General features: G+C 44.7%; 1 protein-coding gene across 1 annotated transcript in view; it reads left to right on the top strand.

Moving 5' to 3' along the window:
* Nucleotides 1–23,459, top strand: part of LRBA (LPS responsive beige-like anchor protein) — a 1,658,631-nt gene that overhangs the window by 1,044,563 nt on the left and 590,609 nt on the right. The window contains 2 exon segments of the mRNA XM_029605291.1: nucleotides 10,915–10,983; nucleotides 10,985–11,037. Coding sequence (XP_029461151.1) covers nucleotides 10,915–10,983; nucleotides 10,985–11,037 — 122 coding nt within the window.

Raw genomic sequence — 23,459 nt, 5'->3', positions numbered from 1 at the left:
GACTTATGGGAATACTTTCCCTAAGCCTCTTCGGATGGAAACTATCAAAATGTAGTGTCGTGTTCTTGTCAGTGGGTTTGATGTATACCGATGTCATTATTTTACCATCACCTAATTTCACCAAAATGTCCAAAAATGGTATCTGTATATTATTAGATTGGACTGTAAACTGCAAATTAGAATCGCATTCATTCAGGTAATGTATAAATGCCTGCAAATGTTGCATGTCACTAGTCCACACAAAAAATAAATCATCTATGTACCGTTTGTAAAATCTTATATGCTCATAATGAACAGATGTATATAAATACTTCTCTTCATACGCCGCCACATAAAGGCAAGCGACGGAAGGCGCCAATGGAGAACCCATGGGGATTCCTTTTATCTGTTTAAAAAGATGTTCCTGAAACTCAAAATAAAACTCAGTGATGATTATTTCCGCCAATTGTGTAATCATACATTTTTTTGGGGGTCGTACCCCTAATTTATCCAAAGCATTGTTTATGATCATTAACGCATCCTGTTGCGGTATATTAGTATATAGAGAGGTAACGTCTGCTGTGACCAACAAACTACTACTATCAATATTGCTGATTTGCTCTAACTTATTAATAAAGTCAGTGGAATCTCTCACATAAGATCTTATATCTTTCACTAACGGCTGTAACACACTATCTATATATTTTGCTGCATTCTCAAAAAGTGAACCCCTACCTGAGACAATTGGCCGCCCCGGGGGTTTATCCATTGATTTATGTATTTTTGGTACAAAATATATATGGGGCGTAACAAAAGTATCCACATGTATAAACTTTGCAACTCGATTAGTAATAGATCTTGATCCTTGAGCGTCCATGACTACATCGTTGCTTGGCCATGGAAAAAGTAAAGTTGCCTACATGCAGTCAGGGTCATTCTGGGGGAGAGTGGAGCCGAATGGGAGCAAATGCTCTGATCAAGTACAATATACACATATAAGGGTCAAACAGTTATTATATTGCATAAACAATACATCATATACCTGTATAAATGTTTCCAATTTTATTATATCAAAAAGCTTTAAAAATAGCCTAGTGGTTTAGAGCAGTGGACTATGAACCAGGAGACCAGGGTTCAAGTCCAGCTGTCGCTCCTTGTGACCTTGGGCAAGTCACTTTACCCTCCATTGCCTCAGGTACAAAAAACTTAGATTGTAAGCCCTCTGGGGATAGAGAAATACCTACAGTACCTGAATGTAAACCGGTGTGATATCTCGATTGAGATCGAATGTCTGTATATAAAAAAAAAATAATAAATAAATATCAAAATATCACTCATCTTACATACACATATCATTACAAAATTTCCAAAATTTTAACACACATGAATAAATTACATTATGGCTCCATAATACACTCTATTAAACATGCAATGCTTTTTTTCGTTCCTTCACAGGACAAGTGCTAAAATCCTTCCAATCTTCTATTAAACTGGTGTAAGTTTTTCAGTCTTCTGTTTTCTCAATATTGAAAATTATGGAGCCGTGATGTAATTTATTGATGTGCGTTAAAATTTTGGAAATTTTGTATTCATATGTGTATGTATGGATGAGTGGATGTGTGATATTTTGATGTGACATATGTAATGTATGTTTTTTAAAGCTTTTTGATATAATAAAATTGGAAACATTTATACAGGTGTATGATGTATTGTTTAGGCAAACGCTCTGAACCATACTGCCATGATATCCCTTTCTCCAACACTATAATTTCAGTATTCCAAGGCCTTACTGCAATTGATTCACCCTAGGCCCCACCCTCATCCTAAGGTCAGCCCTCTCTGCAGAGGTGTTCTCTGTGGACAACAGAAGAAATCAGCCACACAGTCCTTCCCTTCTCCCCATTTAGTTGAAACTTAATTTGTAAAGAAACTGAGATGGTTCACGCGGTAACAGAACAAGGAAGTCCTGTGCATGCTGTCAAGCTTTTAGAAATATCTTCTGAATTTTGTGAGCGAGTGCTTCATCCTGGTGCTGTCAGGGGATGCCATCCACTTGTGTGGCTAATTTGTTCTGCTGTCCACAGAGAACACCTGTTACAAATAAACAGATTTGCTTTTTTGCATCAGCTATGCAAATGTATTAATCTTCTCACCAGATCACACTTGCCATACATGTTTCACACTGCACGCCACCCATCTCTCTAAGTCCAGAGAAAAAGAATCTTAGAAGTCTGGATTATTTCTAAAGAAGGAAATAGGGAATAACTTCATTGGTATCACCCTCTCCCTAGTACACACCACCCACAAAACAGTAATTGAGAGATCACAAGATTGATCCTACAAATCTGTGTTGCAAAAGGGGACCTAGGATCAGTGGTAATCAAATTGGTAATGCTTACGTCTTCTAAAAAAAAGTAATTTGTGCAGATTTCCAAGGAGATACATGTACTGTTTGATCGGCTGCAGGATGGTCCTGTGACCGGCAGCACTCACCAACGCTGCCACAGCACACCCTTGATGCAGCCAGGACACCGCCATGCTGTTCCTCCTTGGGAAATCCCCAGGCATGAACATCGTATCGATAGATAAAGGCTCTGTGGCAGGAATCTGGCCGCAGCACCATCTGATGGTGACAAGCAGGATCAGGCTATTTAAACCTGCCTCACAGAGCAATGGATGCCTCAGCAACAGGTCTTCTGTCTTGCCGTGCAGCGCGTGTTGCTTCTGTTCCTGTCTGTTTCAGTTCCTGCTCTGTTCCAGTGTGCATCCTCCTCTCGCTTCAGTCTTAGAGTCTGTGTCACGTTCCCTGCCACGTATCCAGTCTGTCTTGTCTTGTTCATCTTCTGCTTGACTTCCGGTTCTGACCTCTGCCTTGGCCTTGACTACACTTCCCATCCCGCCTGCCCCAACCACTCCTGGACCTTGACTACACTTGTCATCTGCCTGCCCCAACCACTGCTTGTTCTTCGACTGTGCTTGCCATCTGCCTGCCCTGATCACCGCCTGGACTTTGTCGCTTGTCTGAAGCCTGCCTAGACCTCGGCCTGCTTCTGGACACTTCCTGACCACTCTCTTCAGGGCCATCACCTAAGTCCTGCCAGCCCCTGGAACCCAAAGGCTCAGCTTGTGGGGAACGGGGCTGGTATAGGTTAAGCTCAGACCCAGCCCAGTTGACCATGTCTATCGGCTTGTTGGCTTGGGCCTAGTGAGTACACCTGCTAGTCTGTCAATCATGCCACAGCCAAGGGCTCACACTCCGTGACAGATTGCTGAGGCCTTGAGCTTGGTGGATCTGCCCTCAGCTCAGGCCATACCTGGTTTAGCCCAGCACCAGCTAGAGCAGCTTAACCGGATAGCAGGATTGCTTCAGGGTCTGGCTGTGTGTATGGATGCCCCATAAGCCCAACTACCAGCTCCTTCACCCATCTGACCTCAGCTGTGCTGGTCTGGGTTCCATGATCAATGCCACACCTGCCATGCCACCTCCTAGGTATGACAGAGACCCCAAGGCCTGCAGAGCTTCATCAATCAGTGTTTAATACATTTTGAGCAAAAGGCTGCTTATTTCCCCTCAGAATGGACCAAGGTGACCTATATCCTCTCCCTCTGGCTAGTTCAGCTCTAACCTGGGCATCACCTCTATGGGAGAGGAATGATCCACTCATGAAAAATTTAGATGTCTTCTTTAGGCACCTCTGAAGAATCTTCGAGCCTAGCAGGTCCTCATCAGCAGCTGCAGAATTACTCCGCATTATTTATTTATTTATTTATTTATTTATTTATTTAGATAGATAGTTTTATATACCGACAACCATTCGCACATCGTGTCGGTTTACATGTAACTTACAACCAAAGTAAATATAGGCAGAGCCTTTACAAAAAACAGTAGAACAGTAAACGTGGTAACAGATAATTAACAAATAGATAAATTAAAAATGGGGATTGAGACTAGGAGAGACAAAGGAGGGAGGGAGGGGGGGGAAGAGAAATAAATCGCATTAGGCAAAACACCAGAATAGTTGGGACTACGCGATTTATTTCCAAAGAGCCGCTGAACTACATAGGAATGAGGGAAGTTTGATCACCATTTTCTGGCAAAGCCTCGTGGATTGGATCATGGATGAATTGTCCAGGAGAAACCTTCCATCCAGCCTTAAAGATCTCATTTCTTTCGCTATATGCTTTGATATGCACTTCCAAGAGTGGGCCAGAGAGAGGGAAACTTCTCGGCAGCATTTCAAATTTTCACCCAAGTTCCAAAGTCCCCTCTTGACCCCACTAAAGAATCAGTCTGAGGACCTCAAGGCGCTCTGCATAGGGTCCTAGGCTTTTTAAACTATTATCGCCAATTTATATACAAATATTCCTCCTTGGTGTCACCACTCACCTCTCTCACTAAGAAGGGAGCTGATAATAGGAATTGGCCGGAGGAGGCCATTCATGCTTTTGCTCAACTCAACGCAGTATTTCTCAGGGCCCCCCTGGCTTCAACACCCAGACCCTTTGAAGCCGTTCTTTTTAGGTAGATGTCTGTGCCACTGGGGATGGGGCTGTTCTCTTCCAGCAAAACCACCAGGGAACAATAATGCCTTGCTTCTTTTATTCCAAGAAGTTTACACCAACAGAGAGAAATTTCATGATTGAAGACAGAGAACTGCTGGCTGTTAAACTCACCTTGGAAGAATGGTGCTACTTATTGGAGGAGGCTGCCTGTCCTATCACCATATATATGGACCATAAGAACCTTCAGTACCTTCAACAGGCCCACCGATTGAATCTGTGGCAAGTACGTTAGTCCTTGTTTTTAACCATTTTGGTTTCAGCCTCAGGTACCGCCCTGCAGGAAAAAAAAACAGCATGTGAATTGCTTTTGTCTAGGTCTTTTGAAGCAGAGGATACACTGGAGTCACCTCGTCACATCATAGACACTGAAAAAATGCTGGCAGCCATAGCTGTTCTGATACTTCCAGGATAAACAGTCATCCTTAAACGTCTTCAAGAAAAGGTGCTCCAATGGGCACATGACTTCCACATAACTGGTTATCTGGGTATGACCAAAATGCTGGAACTGATTCAAAGCCACTATTGGTGGCCACAAGGAAGATGAGACATTCATTGCTATGTAAAAACCTGCCCTAATTGTGCGGTCAACAAATCTTCCCATGCTCATTCATGGAGACTGTTACAACTGTTGCCAGGGCCCAAAAGACCATGGTCCCACTTGGCAATGGACTTTGTCACAAGCCTTCCCCTTGCTAAAGGTTGCACTGTCATCTGAGTGTTAGTGGACTGGTTCTCAAAAATTGTCTACTTTATACCTCTCTCTGGACTTCCACCCTGGAATTGGATCGACTCTTTTTTTTCAGTACATCTTCCAACTCCATGGATTACCTGAGCACATACTCTGACCACGGAGTACAATTTACTGCTAAATTCTGGAAGAATCTTTGCTGGAAATTTCAGATTTCACTGGATTTCTCATCAGCCTACTATCTGCAGACCAACAAGCAGATGGAGCAGACCAGTCAAATTCTCTAGACCTTTCTACAAGCCTATATAAATGAGATGCAGGAAAACTGGACTACTTTACCTCCCCTGGGCAAAATTCTGTCATAACAATCATGCTGGAGCAATCCTTGGGCTCTTCTCCATTCAAGATTGTATATAGCAGATATCCACAAGTAACCCTGCCCCATAGCCAATGCCATAAGCCAGAATCTAAAAGAACTATGGCAAAAGACACATCTGATAAGAGATGCCACTCAGCTCCCCAGTTTATTACGAATGGCATGGTATGGATGAACACCCGCAACTTTTGCTTGAGAACAGTTTACATGAAATTTGCACTGCATTTTATTGGTTTGTTCCCTATCATTCAAACTGTCTGTTACCAACTAAAGCTGCCTCCATCACTCAAGGTCCACAACTCAATCCATATGTCTTTACTTAAGCCTTTGCTTCTGTCGTGGCTAACACGGTCCATTCCCAAGCCAACCAATGTAACCATTGAAGAAGTCACAGAGTATGAGGTAAAGAACATCCTGAACTTCAAGATCATCAGAGGCAAGATATTTTACCTCATCCCCTGGAACAGCTTTGGCCTAGAGGAAAACACATGGGAACCTGCATCCAGTGTTCAAGCTCCCTGTTTTCACCAAAAGACTTCCATCAGTACTTTCCCCATAAGCCCAATCCCGGGGGCTTAGGAATTGTGGGAGTACTGTAATGTTTGACTGGCCGCAGGACAGTCTCTCGACCGGTCACATTTGCCATTGCTGCCATAGCACGTCCTCTATGTGGCAGGAATGCCGTCATGCTGCTTCTCCTTGGGAACCCCCCAGATGCATGTGAGACCAGCATGTCAATAGATACAAGCTCCATGGCGCAACCCGGCTGTGGTGCCGTCTGATGACGTAGGCAGGATCAGGCTATTTAAGCCTGCCTCACAGTGCAATAGATGCCTCAGCAATGGGTCTACTGCCTTACTATGCCTTGTGTGCTGCTTCTGTATCTGTTCCAATTCCTGTGTGTTCCAGTCCGTGTCTATGTCCTAGTGTCCGTGTCTTGTTCCCTGCCACATGTCCTGTCTTAGCCTTGTCTTGTACCTGTCTGTCTTTGTCTTATTCATCGACTTCCTGACTTCCTGTTCTGAGCTCTGCCTTGGTCTTGACAACACTTGCCATCTGCCTGCCCTTCCCTTTGCCTGGACTTCAACGCCACTTCTTGCAGCCTGCTTCCAGATTCCGCCTGACCATTCTCTCTACAGGACCATTGCCTAAGCTCTGCCAGCCCCTGGAACCCAAGGGCTTAACCTGCGGGGAATGGGGCTGGTTTAGGTGAAGCCTAGACCTAGCCCAGTAGAGCATTTCCAACTGCTGTTGGTGTGGGCCTAGTGGGTTCGCCTGCTAGGCTACGTCGATCACACCATAGCCAAAAGCTCAAACTCAGTTATAATACATACCTATGGTCAATAAACTGCATCACCCATGACAGTGCCACAGCCCAATAATACTGCAAATTAGGGAGAGATATATTCCTCTTATCTTTTTGTAACCACAGCATGGAGAGTCTAATACTAGGGGGTTTACTGTTCCATATAAAACTAGAAACAACGCTGTTTAGCACCTTAAAAATCTTGCTTGGCACCTGGCTTGGCAAATGTTGGAATCGGTACATAAATCAAGACAGAATATTCATCTTGAGCACATTAACCTTTCCTGACCATGAAAGGAATAATTCCTGATATTCCTGCAGGTCTTTCTTAACCTGCTTTATAATCTGATTGTAATTGCTGTTAAACAAGTTTCCGACCTTCCTAGTTATTCTGATTCCCAAATATTCAAACCTCTCCGTAACCAGCTGAAACCTAGAAAGAGGACAGCGATTTTAACATAAGATGTGGCCATATTGCAAAGTGACCTTTTATCCAAATCAGAAATATATTAGACCAAAATGGACACCAGGAAATTTGACCAAAAGAAAATTCAGCTAAACCAAGAAACAGGCAGATTGATTTTTTGAAGTTTAGCTGCTACTGCAACATTGTCAACTGAATTCGTACCTAATGTGAATTTTTCTTTTATAATACATCGATCTATTTTGAGTATGAAAGCCCAGCATTAAGTATATTTCTGGCATTATTTTCAGTTTTCCAATTTTGGTAATGTATCTATTCCAACTTGTGAGACCTTTTATTAGCCCAACAGAGGAATTATCCAAAGATGATGTATGCTTTGGAGACCACCCAAAGTCCCATCCTCAGCGTGATCATGCATTATGACCACGTGTGGTCTCAAAAATTTCAGATTCAGGGTTTTTGAATGAGTAGATGTGAATCAGTTATTTACCTTTTTGGATAATAGAAGGACTAGGGGGCACTCCATGAAGTTAGCAAGTAGCACATTTAAGACTAATCGGAGAAAATTCTTTTTCACTCAACGCACAATTAAAGCTCTGGAATTTGTTGCCAGAGGATGTGGTTAGTGAAGTTAGTGTAGCTGGGTTTAAAAAAGGTTTAGATTAGTTTCTTGGAGGAGACCATTAACTTGCTATTATTCAAGTTGACTTAGGGATTGGCCTCTGCTATTTCTGGCATCAGCATGGGATCTTCTTGGTGTTTGGGTACTTGCCAGGTTCTTGTGTCCTGGTTTGGCCTCTGTTGGAAACAGAATGCTGAGCTTGATGGACCCTTGGTCTGACCCAGCATGGCAATTTCTTACGTTCTTATTATCTTTCAATAATTCTTATATAGAAAAAATAAAAAAATGACAACCTGCAAAGGATCCAGTTTTCTTCAAGGCCAATATGTCTACTAGAGCGGTACACATCATAATAGTATTACAAGTAAAACAGATGTTCAGGATTTTTTTTTTATTTGCAACCTCTTAATGTTTCTGTTAAATCATAGAATGAATGAGCAAGATAGGAAAAAGCATAAAGAATTCACTGGCTGTAAATCTAGCGTTTTATTTATGTAGATATATATTTGTAGGTAAATGCAATAAATGCCAACACTCCATGAATCCTTACATGCAATTTCCTACAGTGCACTGAAATTCAAATAGCTCACAAAAGGCTTCTTTGGAATATATTTTTCCTGATATCACTTTGTCATTACATTTATTAATAATTTTACCATAGAAGCTACCTCTGTATAATTTTAATTGTTATCAAGAGGAATGACACCATTTAATTCTGTCAAAAAGTACGGAAAGAAGGATAGATGACAAATTAATAATTTACTATCTTTGCCCAATGCTGCAGCCCAGAGTATTAACAGGATTGATGGCAGAAGTGGTTAACAAATTTTAGCAGGTTTCATTAGCTCTTCATTGTCATATGTTTGTGGTGCTGACTGAAATAAGCTTTGTAGGAGACCTCAGTCTAGGGAACTAATTACTTGTGCCGATTGCCATTCTGATGAATAGGCCCTCATTCCCCTGAAGACGAGGTGCAGTCTGTGATTCACGACTGCATCCTGGCTGATATTTGATAATAATTTTAACAGATAAATGTAAGACGGCAGAATGATGAAGTGCCTCTCCAGTCTCTGACTATCGCATGCATACACATAGCCAGCTGTGTTCTGCCTTTTTTGTTTGTTTATTTTTAGGTAGCTAATGGAGAAATGCTGCTGTTTATTGAACTTTGAGTGTAAATGTATTTTCACGGCATGGTAGCAGGTTTCTGAATTTTCAGCACTGAATGGCTTCGCATTCTTTATTTTAAAATAACTTGATGCTGGCAGATTACATAAAACTATAGAAAATAAAAATAATACTGCTAGATCCTTTAATCAGAAGTATACCATTACCACTTCTCTGGTTGTTTGAAAGCATTGGAAATGAGTTATAACAGATTTTTTGTTTTTAGATTATGTTGCAGTATTAATATTCGTTTACTGAATATAGATTTTTTTTCTTTATTCCCACAACATTACTTTACCTACTATTGTAAAATGGGGTATAAGTTGTGCTGAATTTACCAAAATAATGGTATATTCAATTGCATTACTTCCTATTTTTTCATTTTCTTTTACAAAGCATGTTTTCAAAATTGTACGTCAGTATCTTAACTTGGTTCTTTCAAAAGGTTAAAACATATAAATGTGCAAGGTATTTTCAGCATTAGCCAAGGATGCTATTTGCCAGGTGAAAGAAGTACTTGGTTATTATTTTGGCCGTGGAAGAGGATTTCTGTTGGTTCTGGTTTTCCCTGCCACAAAAGGTACTGACAAACAGAACTGGTAGTGTTTTATTTTTGTAATAAAAAATATGCAGTTTTCCAGACTCCAGACCCTGTAATGAATAATGCTGCACAGTAGACATTCATTCGTTTTTTTTTGTTGCTTCAGGTATGCGCTTTCAGACTGGTATCTGCATGGGCTAAGAGCATTTTAAGTTAAGCTATTTCCAGCACTCATTAATGTTCCAAGGCAGTTTCTAATTAGATATCAGTTGATAATATGGAGACCCAAATAGAACAGGTCTAAGGTCCATATGTTCAAATAGAAGTGTGGACAAAGCTTTTTGTCTTTACTTTTTGTAAATACAATCTCCAGTAATTAACAGTTTCCTAAAAGCATTTTCTGATTTAAAAGTGGCAGCCATGGCTTATCTTGTCACCTGTATTTTTTTTCTAAGTAAATGTAAAAAAAAAAAAACTGCATAAAAAAGAAATTGTCTGATAAGCTTGAAAATTGATTGCTGTTTTCATTCTGCTGCAATGGGTTTATTTGAAAACAGTAAATGGCAAAGAAACACACTTTCCTGTGTTGTTCTAAGCCTTGGGGGCTAAATGTAATGAATATTTTAAGAGATTATTTTAATTAAATTCCTGCACATCTAAACAGGGTAATATTTTATTATCGCATACATAACCATGTAACTGAGGTATTCATTAAAGTTAACACTTTCTGGACCAAGAATGCACAGTATGATTTACTGACCTTGCACGAAAAGGCACAAATTAGGAAGAAAAATGATGAAGGGGACAGACTTTGATTAATATAGGTAATGCTATACCATATTTATAATAGCCTTTTCCCTATTCTGGTTTATAAATGCAGTCAGTGAGAAAGGTGCCCTGCTGAGGCTGAAATGAGGCTGAAATCGGAGCACATGCCACTAGAGTGTGAGGAAACTGATCACACTGTCAGCAATTCATTTCAAAATGATGTATTTAGTGCTCATTTCACCTTCCTAGAGGAAAAAAAAAAGGGGGGAAAGGAGTTCCTTAGACTGGAAGGTGATATTGTTATTTTCAAGGACATACCTAAGTAAAAGATTGAAGAAAAGGGGAGAGAAGGAGGGAAGGTTAAAAAAAAAAAATTGGAAAGAATAAGCAGAGCAAACAAGGAGAGCTTTATGCGGAAATTCAGTGCTACCACGCTGTTTGATAATTGCTAACATATGTGCTCCCTCTGTTTCATTGTAGTCGTCCTCGTGAGTTCTGGCGCCTTGACTACTGGGAAGATGACTTGCGGCGCCGGCGACGATTGTACGTAACCCCTCGGATCGACACATCCTGAAGCGACACTAAAAGCAGCCGTGGAACACGGTCAGTGTGAGAAGGGCATCTTGCCAATAGCAGCAGGTACATGGAAGTGAGGAGCAGTGTCTTACTGCAAAGAGATCACTGGGGAATAAAAAGAAGACATTACTTACAACTTCCACCTTTGAAAGGTTTTTTTGTGGGTTCCCTTACAGTGCAGTGAACCATAGTGATAACTTGCCACTTTTATCTACAATATTTAGTAAGACATCCAGACAAAGATTTCATAGTTATGGAAAATATAGGTAAAAGCTAAATAAAAAAGGAAGCGCACATACCAATATTCCTTTGACTGAACCAAATGCTTTTATTTTCCTTCAAATTTTCTTTTTTATATGTTTAAATGCAGTATTTTCTGAATTAGCAAGTAGTTATATTCAAAAATGTTGACTAGATACATTTTTTAAAATCATATTAAGAAAAAAATAGAAAACACAGTAACACACAACCACAGAATCTTCTGTAGCTGCAGGTCCTGAAATTCAGTTTGATTCCTGTAAGGGAGAACAAAATTTGCAAGTGCTCGATGCTGTGCAATCTGCAATTTGTCGATATAATGATGAATGCATATTGGATAAAAGGTTTTGCTTAATTTATATTTTAATATGTATAATCAAAGAAAGCTAAAAACCAAAAGCAAAACATTTTTTTTGCTAGGTGCCAGTGGATTTATCTAGTGTTATAAACTAATACCAGTTTGAAGCTCTTTAATAAGCAAATGAGTGTAAATGAACAGTATCTTTCATTGTTCCTTTGGGTTTATAGATTTATTCAGCTTGATAATCATGCACTTGGACCTATTATTTTATTGCCTTGGAAGCTAATTAAGAAGCATTGATTATCTGAAAATAAAAGCTTTCCTTGTTTGGAAATTCACTTGTCATGAGTAAATGCACATTTTCAAAATGGTTCTGGATTCACATTCATGCCCAATGTCCTCTCTAATTTATGTAAGTGTTTAATATAATGAATTATGCAAGAATGTTTTCTCTCAATTTAATATCAGAAGTATTGTATGAATACTGGAGTATTGCATAACTATCTCTGTCAGGCTTCTTAACCTCTTGAATTGTTAGATTTATATTTGGTGGAAAAGGTCTATAGTAATTCACAAGATATAACCCCAAATGTGACATTGGTCCTCAGAATAAATGGCTATGCACACAATGGACACTAAGCCAAGTAATCAAAAAGCAGCAGTGCTTGCAAAAGACTACATCTTACAATACAGAAAGAAGAGGACTCGTACAGAGAATTGCCTAAACCACTTTGGGGGTTGTTATCACGCATACATTTTTCTTCTGCATTATTAGGCGCAAATGATGTTTTTATCAGACTAATAACTCTTCTGTTGAAAAGAATCAACACCTTTAAATGACATCTTGCTCAGCTCTCAGCAGAGCTGAGCTTGTCAGAGTCTTACAAGTTGAACATGTATTTACTGTTTTAAAATTTAAATATTTTCTTTGTATATCTTATAGCTGACTTGCTGATTATATACTAGCAAGTGGAAGATTCAAGGTAAATCACATGGTAAATCACAACAGATAAATACCAAAAAGGTCCATCCAGGTTGCCCAGCAAGGTGTTTAGGGTTGCAACCATTGCCACACCATGCAGGTTACCCCCCATGCAGGTAATGTACAGGTTACCCGTATGACTTCATTTCCATGCCACTAAGGATCCTCTGTGTTTATCTTATGTCCTTTTGATTTATGTTTACTGTTCTTGACTTCACCCCCTTCTCTAGGAGGGCATTCCATACATCCAACACACTTTCCATGAAAAAAAAAAATCCCATTGGTGCTTATTATCATGACCCTTAGCTCTACAGCTTCCTTTTCACTGGAAGAGATTTGTTTTCTATGCATTTTAAATACAGAAACTTTTAGGTATTGAAAAGTCTGCATCATATATCCCCCATCTCCCCACTCTTCTATACATATGAGGTCTTCAAGTCTTATCTCATATGCCTTTTGGTCCTGCACCATTTTAGTTGCCTTTCTCTGGACAGCTTCTATCCTATCTCTATTATTTTTTTAGATACAGCCTCCAGAACTAAACACAGTACTCCAGTACTGGCCTCATGAATAACCTATACAGGGGCATTATCACCTACTTTTTCCTGCTGGTTATGCATCTTCTCCTAAGACAAGCAGGATGGTAGTCCTCACATGTGGGTGACATCATCCGATGGAGCCCAGCACAGAAAACTTCTCAAAATTTCTAGAAACTTTGGCCAGCAGACTGAACATGCCCAGCCTGCTACTATCCACGTGTCCACGTGAGGTCTCCCTTCAGTCTCTTCTTTTCCGCAGTGCAGTTGCCTCACGGTCCATGGAGCTCCACTGTTTCACATTTTTTCCTCGATTTTTCGAGTTGCCTTTTCTCTCCTCGTGGGGTCCCACTTTGCGGTCAGTGCCCTTCAATACAGTAGGTCCTTTTTCAGCCTTTTTTCTCGCTCTTGCGGTCGATTCCTGACCCCACCTCCCAGTGTCCGTCGGCCATTGACCGCACGCCGGATCTTTTTCATTGTGTCGACCGGTTTTCATCATTGCCCCAGTGCCCACAGATTATGTCCATTATGGACCCGCATGAGGTTGTATCCTCTGCCTGGGGGCCTCGCACGATGTCCGTAGGTGCTATCTGTGCAATCAGATGACAGCCAAGGGGCGTCGTTCGTGCCTCAACAAAATGGAGAAGCTTCTCGGACTCCGAAATCCTCCACTCCTGAGTCGGTTGTTTCGATGCCCAAGGATCACAGGGAGCCGTTCTCGTCTCTGCTTCTCATGGTCCCTTTGATTTCCACCCCAAAGGATCAGGGAGAGGGAGATCGATCCTCGGTAGTCTCTCCCCTCCCCCAGAACTCGGGGTCATCGACATCCTCGGCGCCAGGGAAAGACCGGGCCGAGCATTGGAAGCGATCCCGGAAGCACCGGCACCAGGCACCATCCCGACATGGTTCAGGTTCTGGGGTGGCATCGGCGGCCATTGAGCCACCATCAAAGCAGCACCAGTCACCGGAAGCCCCATCCTCCAGTGCCCCCGGTAGCCCGAGGCATTCCCCACCAATACCGGTGTCGAGCGCTGTGCCACCTCAGGAACCTGAGGATGAGCCGGCAATGCCTCATCCCCCCTCCATCAGGACTTACAGGAGGAGTTGGACACGGTGCAATTGGCGGTGCTCAAAGCGCTGCAAGGCACTGAGATACCAGCACCACCGGCCCTCATACTGGTGCCTGAGCCTCCATCAATGCTTGCACCCTTGCTGGAGCATCTGGACATCCTTCTTGGTGCCCTACCGACGCAGCCAGTGCCAGAGGGCCATCGATGCCTTCCACCGGAGTGATCCCCGGGTCCTCCGAGGAGGATGAGGTGGCCAGAACCTTGGGCGCCCTTGCCCAAGGTTTCCTGAGCCGCTGCTAGGCCCTTTTCAGCTTTCCACAGTCGATGACACCCTCAATACCAGGGGATCCATCGGTGCCGTTGGTGCCCCTGTGCCCTCCAAAGCCCTCAGAGCCCAGGGTCGATGTCCCTCATGGCGCTCGCCCTTGGTGCCCTGGCCCAAGTGAGGAAGAGGGTCCTTATGACTCTTGGGGTGATGACTCCACAGCCTCGTCCTCTGAGTACTCAGACGACCCTTTCTCGGAGCCCTCACCCCCAGAGGAGCAACGTCTGTCACCACCTGAGGACCTGTCGTTTGCGGGATATGTTAGAGCCATGGCTGAGGCCATCCCCTTTCAACTCCTCACAGAGGAGGATGCACGCGCCACAAGATGCTGGAAGTACTCCAGTTCACTGACTCTCCTAAAGAGATCGTGGCAGTTCCAATACATTAAATTTTTAAGGAACTTCTCCTCCGCATGTTGGAGCACCCCATTTCCATCTCCCCAGTTAACAGGAAGGCTGATGCCACCTACTTGGTGCAACAGACCCTGGGGTTCAAGAGGAGGCAGCTCTCCCACCAGTTAGTGGTGGAAGAGTCTGCCCTCAAAAAGGTTCGGCGCTCCCGCATCCATGCCTCCACTCCTCTGGGACGTGAGCATAAGGAGCTTGATGCCATACAGAGAAAGATCTTCCAAGGAGCCATGCTGGTGGCCCGCATTGCGGCTTACCAACTTTACATGACTCAGTGTAACCGCAATATCTGGAAGTGAGTCCAAGATTTTGCAGAGGTCCTCCCCCAGCAGCAGCAGGAAGCGCTTGCAGCCATTGCCTTCCTGGGTCTAGAAGCAGGGAAACACGAGGTGTGCCCCATCTACAATGTTTTTGAAACTGCAGCCTGCTTAGGCACCATCGGCATCAGCGCCAGACGTGTGGCTTGGCTCAGAGCCTCGGACCTCCAGCCAGAGGTCCAGGATTGGCTTGTCAATCTCACCTGTACAGGCAAGAACCTGTTTTGGGACAAGGTCCGGGATGAGGTGGCACAGCTGAAGGACCATCATGACACCCTCCAGCAGCTATCTGCTAGTCCCTCAGAAGGGCCATCCTCAGCCAGGAAATCCTCCAGGCAAGGCCCTCATAAGCTCTTCTACCGGCAGAGGAAGTATTACCCTCCGGCCGCTCAGACTTGCACGCCCCGGACCAGTTCTAGGGGTGTGCCCCGGCAAACCCCGGCCACTGGCTTTTGACTGGCAGCGAGGGTGCACGAGTCAGCTGGCAGTTCTCCTGACACCTGATCCCCCAGTCAGTGGCAGACTACTCAGCTTTGCCCAGCTCTGGGAGGGGATCACCTCGGATCGCTGGGTCCTTTCCATTGTACGCCAGGGGTACCGTCTGCACTTCAGCCGGATCCCAGAGACCTCTCTTCCATAACCATTGTGGGGTTCATCTGCCCATTTGGTTGTTCTTCAACAAGAACTTTCTGCCCTCCTCACAGCGGGCGCAATGGAACCGGTCCCTCGCAGACAGCAGGGCCACGTATTCTACTCGAGGTATTTCCTCATCCCAAAAAGGAATGGCGGCCTGCTCCCCATCCTCGACCCCAGGGCATTAAACAAGTTTCTCGTAAGAGAAAAATTCAAGATGGTCTTCCTGGGCATGCTGATCCCCCTCCTCCGAAGGGGAGACTGGTTCTGCTCCCTTGACCTGAAGGAGGCATGCGCACACATTGCGATTGTCCCCAATCACAGGCAGTACCTCCGCTTCGTGGAGAGGAATGCACATTTTGAATACAGAGTGCTGCCTTTTTGCTGGCATCAGCCCCATATGTCTTCACCAAATGCTTGGCAGTGGTGGCTGCCTACCTCAGGCGTCGCTTGGTCCATGTTTTTCCATAACTGGATGACTGGCTGATCAGGAGCAACTCCCGCTCCAGACCCTTGCAAGCTCTGACCCTGACGGTTCAGATCCTGCAGATTGTGGGGTTTGTCATCAGCTTCCCCAAGTCGCACCTCTGTCCATCCCCGCAGCTGGACTTCATAGGTGCCAGGTTGGACATGGCACAGGCGAATGCTTTCTTGCCAAAGGATCGAGCGGTTGCCCTCTCCTCGCTGGCCATCCTTATCCGCAACAGCGGTAGGGTGTCAGCCTATCTCCTGCTCCGCCTGCTGGACCACATGATGGCCTCCGTCCATGTGACACACTTAGCCTGCCTCTGCATGCGGACCCCTCAGTGAGCCATGCTGGCTCAGTGGTAGCAGGCATCCCAAGATCTGGAGGCTCTGATCACAGTCACTGATCCTCTCAAGCTATCCTTGGTCTGGTGGGAAGTCCTCTCAAATCTAGAATGCGGACTTCCCTTCCAGCCAGCGCCGCCCCAGGTGACCCTCACCACCGATGTTTCTCCTCAGGTGTGGGGAGCCCTCACGAAGAGCCTACACACTCAAGGCCTTTGGACCGCCGCCAAAGCACGTTGCCAGATAAACTTTCTGGAGCTTCGAGCAATTTGGTACGCCCTGTGGGCTTTTCAGGATCAGTTGTCATCCAAGATAGTTCTGATTAGGATGGACAACCAGGTCGCGACGTGGTACATCAACAAACAGGGCAGCACAGGCTCGTTTCTCCTCTGCCAAGAGGCAGTGCAGGTTTGGAACTGGGCCCTTTCCCAAGGGATATATCTGCGGGCGACCTACCTGCCGGGTCACCTCAACACGCTGTCAGACCATCTCAGCCAGTCTTCCCAGCCACATGAGTGGTCCCTCAACCCTGCGGCAGCAACAGAGTTATTCCACCGCTAGGGTACGTCGAATGTGGACTTGTTCGCCTCCCCTCTCAATCACAAGGTGAGTAGGTTCTGCTCCCTAGTAGCAGGGAACGGTCATCTGGCCTGTGATGTCTTCTCCCTTCACTGGGGCAGGGCCTCCTGTATGTGTACCCACCTCTTCCTCTTCTCTAGGACTCTGTTAAAGCTTATAGAAACATAGAAATGACGGCAGAAGAAGACCAAACGGCCCATCCAGTCTGCCCAGCAAGCTTTGCACATTTTTTTCTCATACTTATCTGTTACTCTTGGCTCTTAGTAACCTTTTGGTTCTATTTCCCTTCCACCCCCACCATTAATGCAGAGAGCAGTGTTGGAACTGCATCTATGTGAAATATTTAGCTTAATTAGTTAGGGGTAGTAACCGCCGCAATAAGCAAGCTACACCCATGCTTATTTGTTTTCCCAGACTATGTAATTCAGACCTTTTTGGTTGTTGTCTGTATATGGATCCTCTTTTCTTCATTCCCCCTGCCGTTGAAGCAGAGAGTTATGCTGGGCATGCATTGAAAGTGAAGCATCAGACTTTCTCCCCTGCCGTTGAAGCAGAGAGCCATGCTGGTTATGTGTAAAGCATCAGTCTTTATCCCCTGCCGTTAAAGCAGAGAGCTATGCTGGATATGCGTAAAGTATCAGTCTTTCTCCCCTGCCGTTGAAGCAGAGAGCTATGCTGGATGTGCGTAAAGTATCAGTCTTTCTCCCTTGCCATTGAAGCAGAGAGCTATGCTGGATATGCATTGAAAGTGAAGTATCAGGCTTATTTGGTTTGGGGTAGGAACCGCCGTAACAAGCAAGCTACTCCCTGCTTTTTTGTGAATGCAAATCCTTTTTTCCATATTCATTCACGTCCTCTAGACTTTATGGATCCACAGTGTTTATCCCACGCCCTTTTGAAGTCCTTCACAGTTCTGGTCTTCACCACTTCCTCCATAAGGGCATTCCAGGCATCCACCACCCTCTCTGTGAAGAAATACTTCCTGACATTGGCTCTGAGTCTTCCTCCCTGAAGCTTCAAATCGTGACCCCTGGTTCTGCTGATTTTTTTCCGACAGAAAAGGTTTGTCGTTGTCTTTGGATCATTAAAACCTTTCAAGTATCTGAAAGTCTGTATCATATCACCTCTGCTCCTCCTTTCCTCCAGGGTGTACATATTTAGATTCTTCAATCTCTCCTCATAAGTCATTCGATGAAGACCTTCTACCTTTTTGGTCACCCTTCTCTGGACTGCCTCCATCTTGTCTCTGTCTTTTCGGAGATATGGTCTCCAGAACTGAACACAGTACTCCAAGTGAGGCCTCACCAAGGACCTGTACAAGGGAATAATCACTTCCCTTTTCCTACTCGATATTCCTCTCTTTATGCAGCCCAGAATTCTTCTGGCTTTAGCTATCGCCTTGTCACATTGTTTTGCCGACTTCAGATCGTTAGACATTATCACCCCAAGGTCTCTCTCCTGCTCCGTGCACATCAGCCTTTCTCCCCCCATCGAATACAGTTCATTCGGATTTCCACTCCCCATATGCATGACTCTGCATTTCTTGGCATTGAATCTCAATTGCCATATTTTCGACCACTCTTCCAGCTTCTTTAAATCCAGTCTCATTCTCTCCACTCCTTCCGGTGTGTCCACTCTGTTGCAGATCTTAATGTCATCTGCAAAAAGACAAACCTTACCTTCTATCCCATCCGCAATGTCGCTCACAAAGATATTGAACAGGACCGGTCCCAATACCGATCCTTGCGGTACCCCGCTTAACACCGCTCTCTCTTCAGAGAGAGTTCCATTTACCAGGAGGTCAGTGATAGCATGATTCTCGTGGCACCCTCCTGGTCTCGGCAGGTTTGGTTTCCACTCCTCCAGGACCTGTCTGTGCATACGCCCATCCTGTTGAAGATGACACCTGACATCATCTCATGGAACCAGGGCATCCTGCACCACCCGAACCTCTGGGTGTTAGTACTCATGGCTTGGATGTTGACTGCATGATCATCCAGCCGTTACAGCTTTCGGACTGTGTTTCCCAGGTCCTGATCGAGTCCCGGAAACCTTTGACCAGGATGTCCTACTCCTCAAAGGGAAACACTTTTCCATCTGCTGCGGAGAGCATGGGTTGAACCCCCTTCTCTTGCCCTCTTCCCTGACTGCTGGACTACCTGTGGCAACTGTCTGAGTCTGGGCTGCACCAGTTCTGTCAGAGTACACCTCAGCGCGTACCACCGAGTTGTCACTGGCAAGCCTGTTTCGGTCCAGCCCCTAGTTGGCCGCTTCATGCAGGGTCTCCTCCAATTGAAGCCCCCTCTTCGTCCTCCAGCAACGTCCTAAGACCTCAATGTGGTCTTGGCAAGACTGATGCAGCCTCCCTTTGAGCCACTGCAGTCCTATGGTCTGAAGTTCCTCACCTGTAAAGTCATATTCCTGGTGGCGATCACTTCTGCTCACAGGCTCAGCAAACTTCAGGCCCTGGTTCCGTATGCACCATACATGTGGTTCTTCCACAACCATGTGGTCCTGCTTACGCATCCTAAATTCTTGCCCAAAGTGGTGACTGATTTCCACATCAGTCAGTCCATCATGCTACCCACCTTCTTTCCGAGGCCATGTTCCTATCCAGGGGAATATGCTTTCCATACCTTGGACTGTAATAGGCACTGGCTTTTTACCTAGACTGCACAGCGAGCCACAGACAGGCCACCCAGCTCTTTGCGTCTTTTGACCCCAACTATCTGAGGGCAGCGGTGGGCAAGCAAACCCTATCGAACTGGCTGGTGGATTGCATTGCATTGCCTTCTGCTATACTCAAGCAGGCCTCCAGCTGGCTGGCAGAGTGAAGGCTCACTCTGCGGGCCTTGGCAGCATCTGTGGCCCATATGCATACTGTCCCCGTCACTGAAATTTGTTGGGCTGCGACCTGATATTCTCTTCACATGTTCGCAGCTCACTGCTACCTTGACAGGGATTGCCATCAGGACAGTGCCTTTGGTCGGTCCGTCCTGTGCAACCTGTTCCAGACTTGAACCTAACTCTCTTCACTCATGCTACTTGTGGGACCAGACCGCCTACTGTTTTTCCCACAGCGCTGCAGTTGTGTTGTGCCCGTTGGCACCTTGTTCGGCCGCTGTTGGTCTCTCTAGTTGAAGGGAGCGGTCTGGAGCTCTGTACTCGCCCACATGTGAGGACTGCCATCCTGCTTGTCCTAGGTGAAAGCACAGTTGCTTACCTGTAACAGGTGTTCTCCTAGGACAGCAGAATGTTAATCCTCAGGAATCCCGCCCACCTTCCCACAATGTTGGGTTCACCTTCGGTTTATTATTTTATTTTTTTGCTCATCTGCTTTGCTATATTATGAGACTGAAGGGGTCCTCGCGTGGACGCGTGGATAGTAGCATGCTGGGCATGCTCAGTCTGCTGGCCAAAGTTTGTAGAAAATTTGACAAATATTTTCCGTGCCAGGCTCTATTGGATGATATCACCCCCATGTGAGGACTAACATTCTGCTGTCCTAGGAAAACACCTGTTACAAGTAAGCAACTGCATTTTTCTACGCAGTTTAGCATCCCTCTGGTGCTATTCACACTGCCTTGCAACCGTCATGTCATCAGACACTATCATTCCGAAGTCTGCCTCCTGATCCATGCATATCAGTCTCGTACCCACCATCATGTACAGCTCCTTTTGATTCAGTACCCCAAATGCATGACTGCAGTTTTTGCTGTTGGATCTTAACTATTAAGCTGTCAACCACTCAAACTTTCTTAGATCATTTCTCATTCTCTCTACTTCTTCAGAGATGTCCACTCTGTTGCAGATCATAGTGTCATCCACAAAAAGACAGACTTTTCCTTCTAACCCCTCCATAAGATCACTCACAAAGATATTGAACAGAACCAGCCCCAGAACCAATCCCTGAAAAATACCACTAATCATCCATCCTTAGAGTGATTTTCATTTACCACTATCCACTAATATCTATTGTCGTGGGTCACCTCTGACGTCACTCCTGGGAGGGGTAGTCAATGGCCGTGCAGTCCTCTATTCTCGCCTTTTTCCGTGATTCTCTGCTGCTGGTCCCAGCAGCCCCTTGGCTCTGCCAGGCCTCACTGTGGACCTCCTGGCCTCTTTAGGGCCTGCCCTCAAACTAGGGAACAGCCTGGTACCCAGTCCCACCAAATTCCCAATGTACAAACACAAATCAAAAACAGTTCGTAGTCAAACATATCAGTCTCTTACTCTTGTAAAGTTCCCACTAATAACCACTGGTGGGCCACAAAACTCCCTTTTGCACAGTGATACACCGTCTGGCTTCTTCAGCCAACTAACCGCCTTGCCTGGGAGTTGCACAACCCACCCCAACTCCCCTCAGTTGTGCAGCAGGTTGCAGCCTTCCCAGTCCAATAAACAGAAAAGCACGGTGTAGCTTAACTAAAGTAAAAACATTCCCCAATACACATTAAATTTGCCCTTCCCCCAACAATGTCACTCACTCTGTTTCCATGCTGGATTCTGAGGACTCCTCTGTTAGGGGATCGATGTCCATTTCCTCCTTTTTCTCTGAAGAGCTCAGCTTTTCAGGCCACCTGAACCACTCAGGCACACCTTCCTCCTCTATCACCATGGGTTCAGGTGTGTCCGATTCGCTGGGGCTCTGCTCAGCTGCCTGCTCAGCCTCTTCTCTTGCCCATTGGTTGAGCTGTGCCTCCGTAAACCTGGGAGTTGTAGTTCTTTTCCGACCCTCAAGCACCCTCTGCTGCCTAACATGGGTCTTGGTTCTCCCTTCCTTATTCCAACCCCAGTTTTCCTGCCTCAGACCTGGATGTGCTTTGTCACACTATCAATCAACCAATTTCCAATTCATTCCACTACCTTGGGACACACTCCCAGGCTGCTCATTTTATTCATGAACCTCCTGTATGCCCTTGAACTAAATCTCTAGTCACTCAATAAAAAAAATCTGTGATGTTCGTTTGACAGTCTTCCTCTGGTAAACCATGTTGCTTTATTTTCTGCAACCCACTGGATTTTAGAATGCTATTATCTTTTCCTTCAGCAGTCTCTCCATTAATTTTCTCACAACCAAGTTAAGGCTAACTAGCCTGTAGTTTCCAACCTCCTCTCTGCTACCACTTTTGTTAAGCAGGACCACAATCACCCTTGAACAATCTTGTGGCACCATTCCTATTTCCAAGGATCTGTTGAACAAGTCCTTCAGGGACCCTACAGAAGAATATCTCTGAGCTCCCTTAATATCCTAGGATGTATCTCATCCAGCCCAATGGCTTTGTACACTTTCAATGTTGCTGCTTCCACACAACCACATTGTTCCATAAATGGTGGTGGTTCTATCCCACATGTCACGTATACTGTTGCCAACCAGCAGTGGTCCACCTCCAAGGTTGTCTTTACTGAACATTGAACCAAAGCATTTGGTTAACACTTCTGCTTTTTCCTCTTCTCTCTCCACATGTTGCTGCTTGTCACCTTTCAATTTTACTGTTTCACCTCTGTCCTTCCTCCTTTCTCTGATATATATATCAAAAAAGGTATGTTGCCTTATTTTACCTCTTAAGCAGTCCTTTCTTCCACTTGCTCTTTTTCCACCCTGATTTGTTGTCTCAAGTTTATCTGATGATCTTCCTCATGTTCTTCATTTTTAGATAATGCGTACTTGTTTAATGCTGTTCTTTTTGCCTTCATTTTTTTTAGCCATCTCTTTGAAGAACCATATCTGTTTCCTAGTCCTCTTAATTTTATTTTATTTTCCTACATAATGATTTGTTGCCATCATTATAGATACTTTTAATTTGGCCTACTGTTAATCCACTTCATTTGTTTTTCCCAGTCTGCCAAGATACTGCCCCGTTTTACCAAAGTTGGTATTTTTGAAATCCAGGATTGTGAGCTATGTGTGACGACTTTCTATCCTCCTTGGCCATTATATCAAGCCATACCATCGGATAATCACTGGTGTTCAGCAGGGCACTACTTGGACATTAGAGACACTGTCTTCATTTATGAGTACCAGATACAGTACTGTCCCTTCCCTCGCCGGTTCCATCACCTTTGTTTACTCAAAGAAGTACACAATCTCTACTTTCTATTTTGCAGGAGGATAATTTGGCCAGATTTCTGTCTAGTTCTTCCATCTGAGTTGGAATTCTGTAAACCGTACCGAAGTAGATGGAAATCTTTTTAAGACTGCCCACAGTGCCACCTCCTTTGCCCATACCC

Source organism: Rhinatrema bivittatum, chromosome 1 (assembly GCF_901001135.1).
Source record: "Rhinatrema bivittatum chromosome 1, aRhiBiv1.1, whole genome shotgun sequence".
Classification (NCBI taxonomy): Eukaryota; Metazoa; Chordata; class Amphibia; order Gymnophiona; family Rhinatrematidae; genus Rhinatrema; species Rhinatrema bivittatum.
This window is presented reverse-complemented; position numbering and strand designations above follow the sequence as displayed.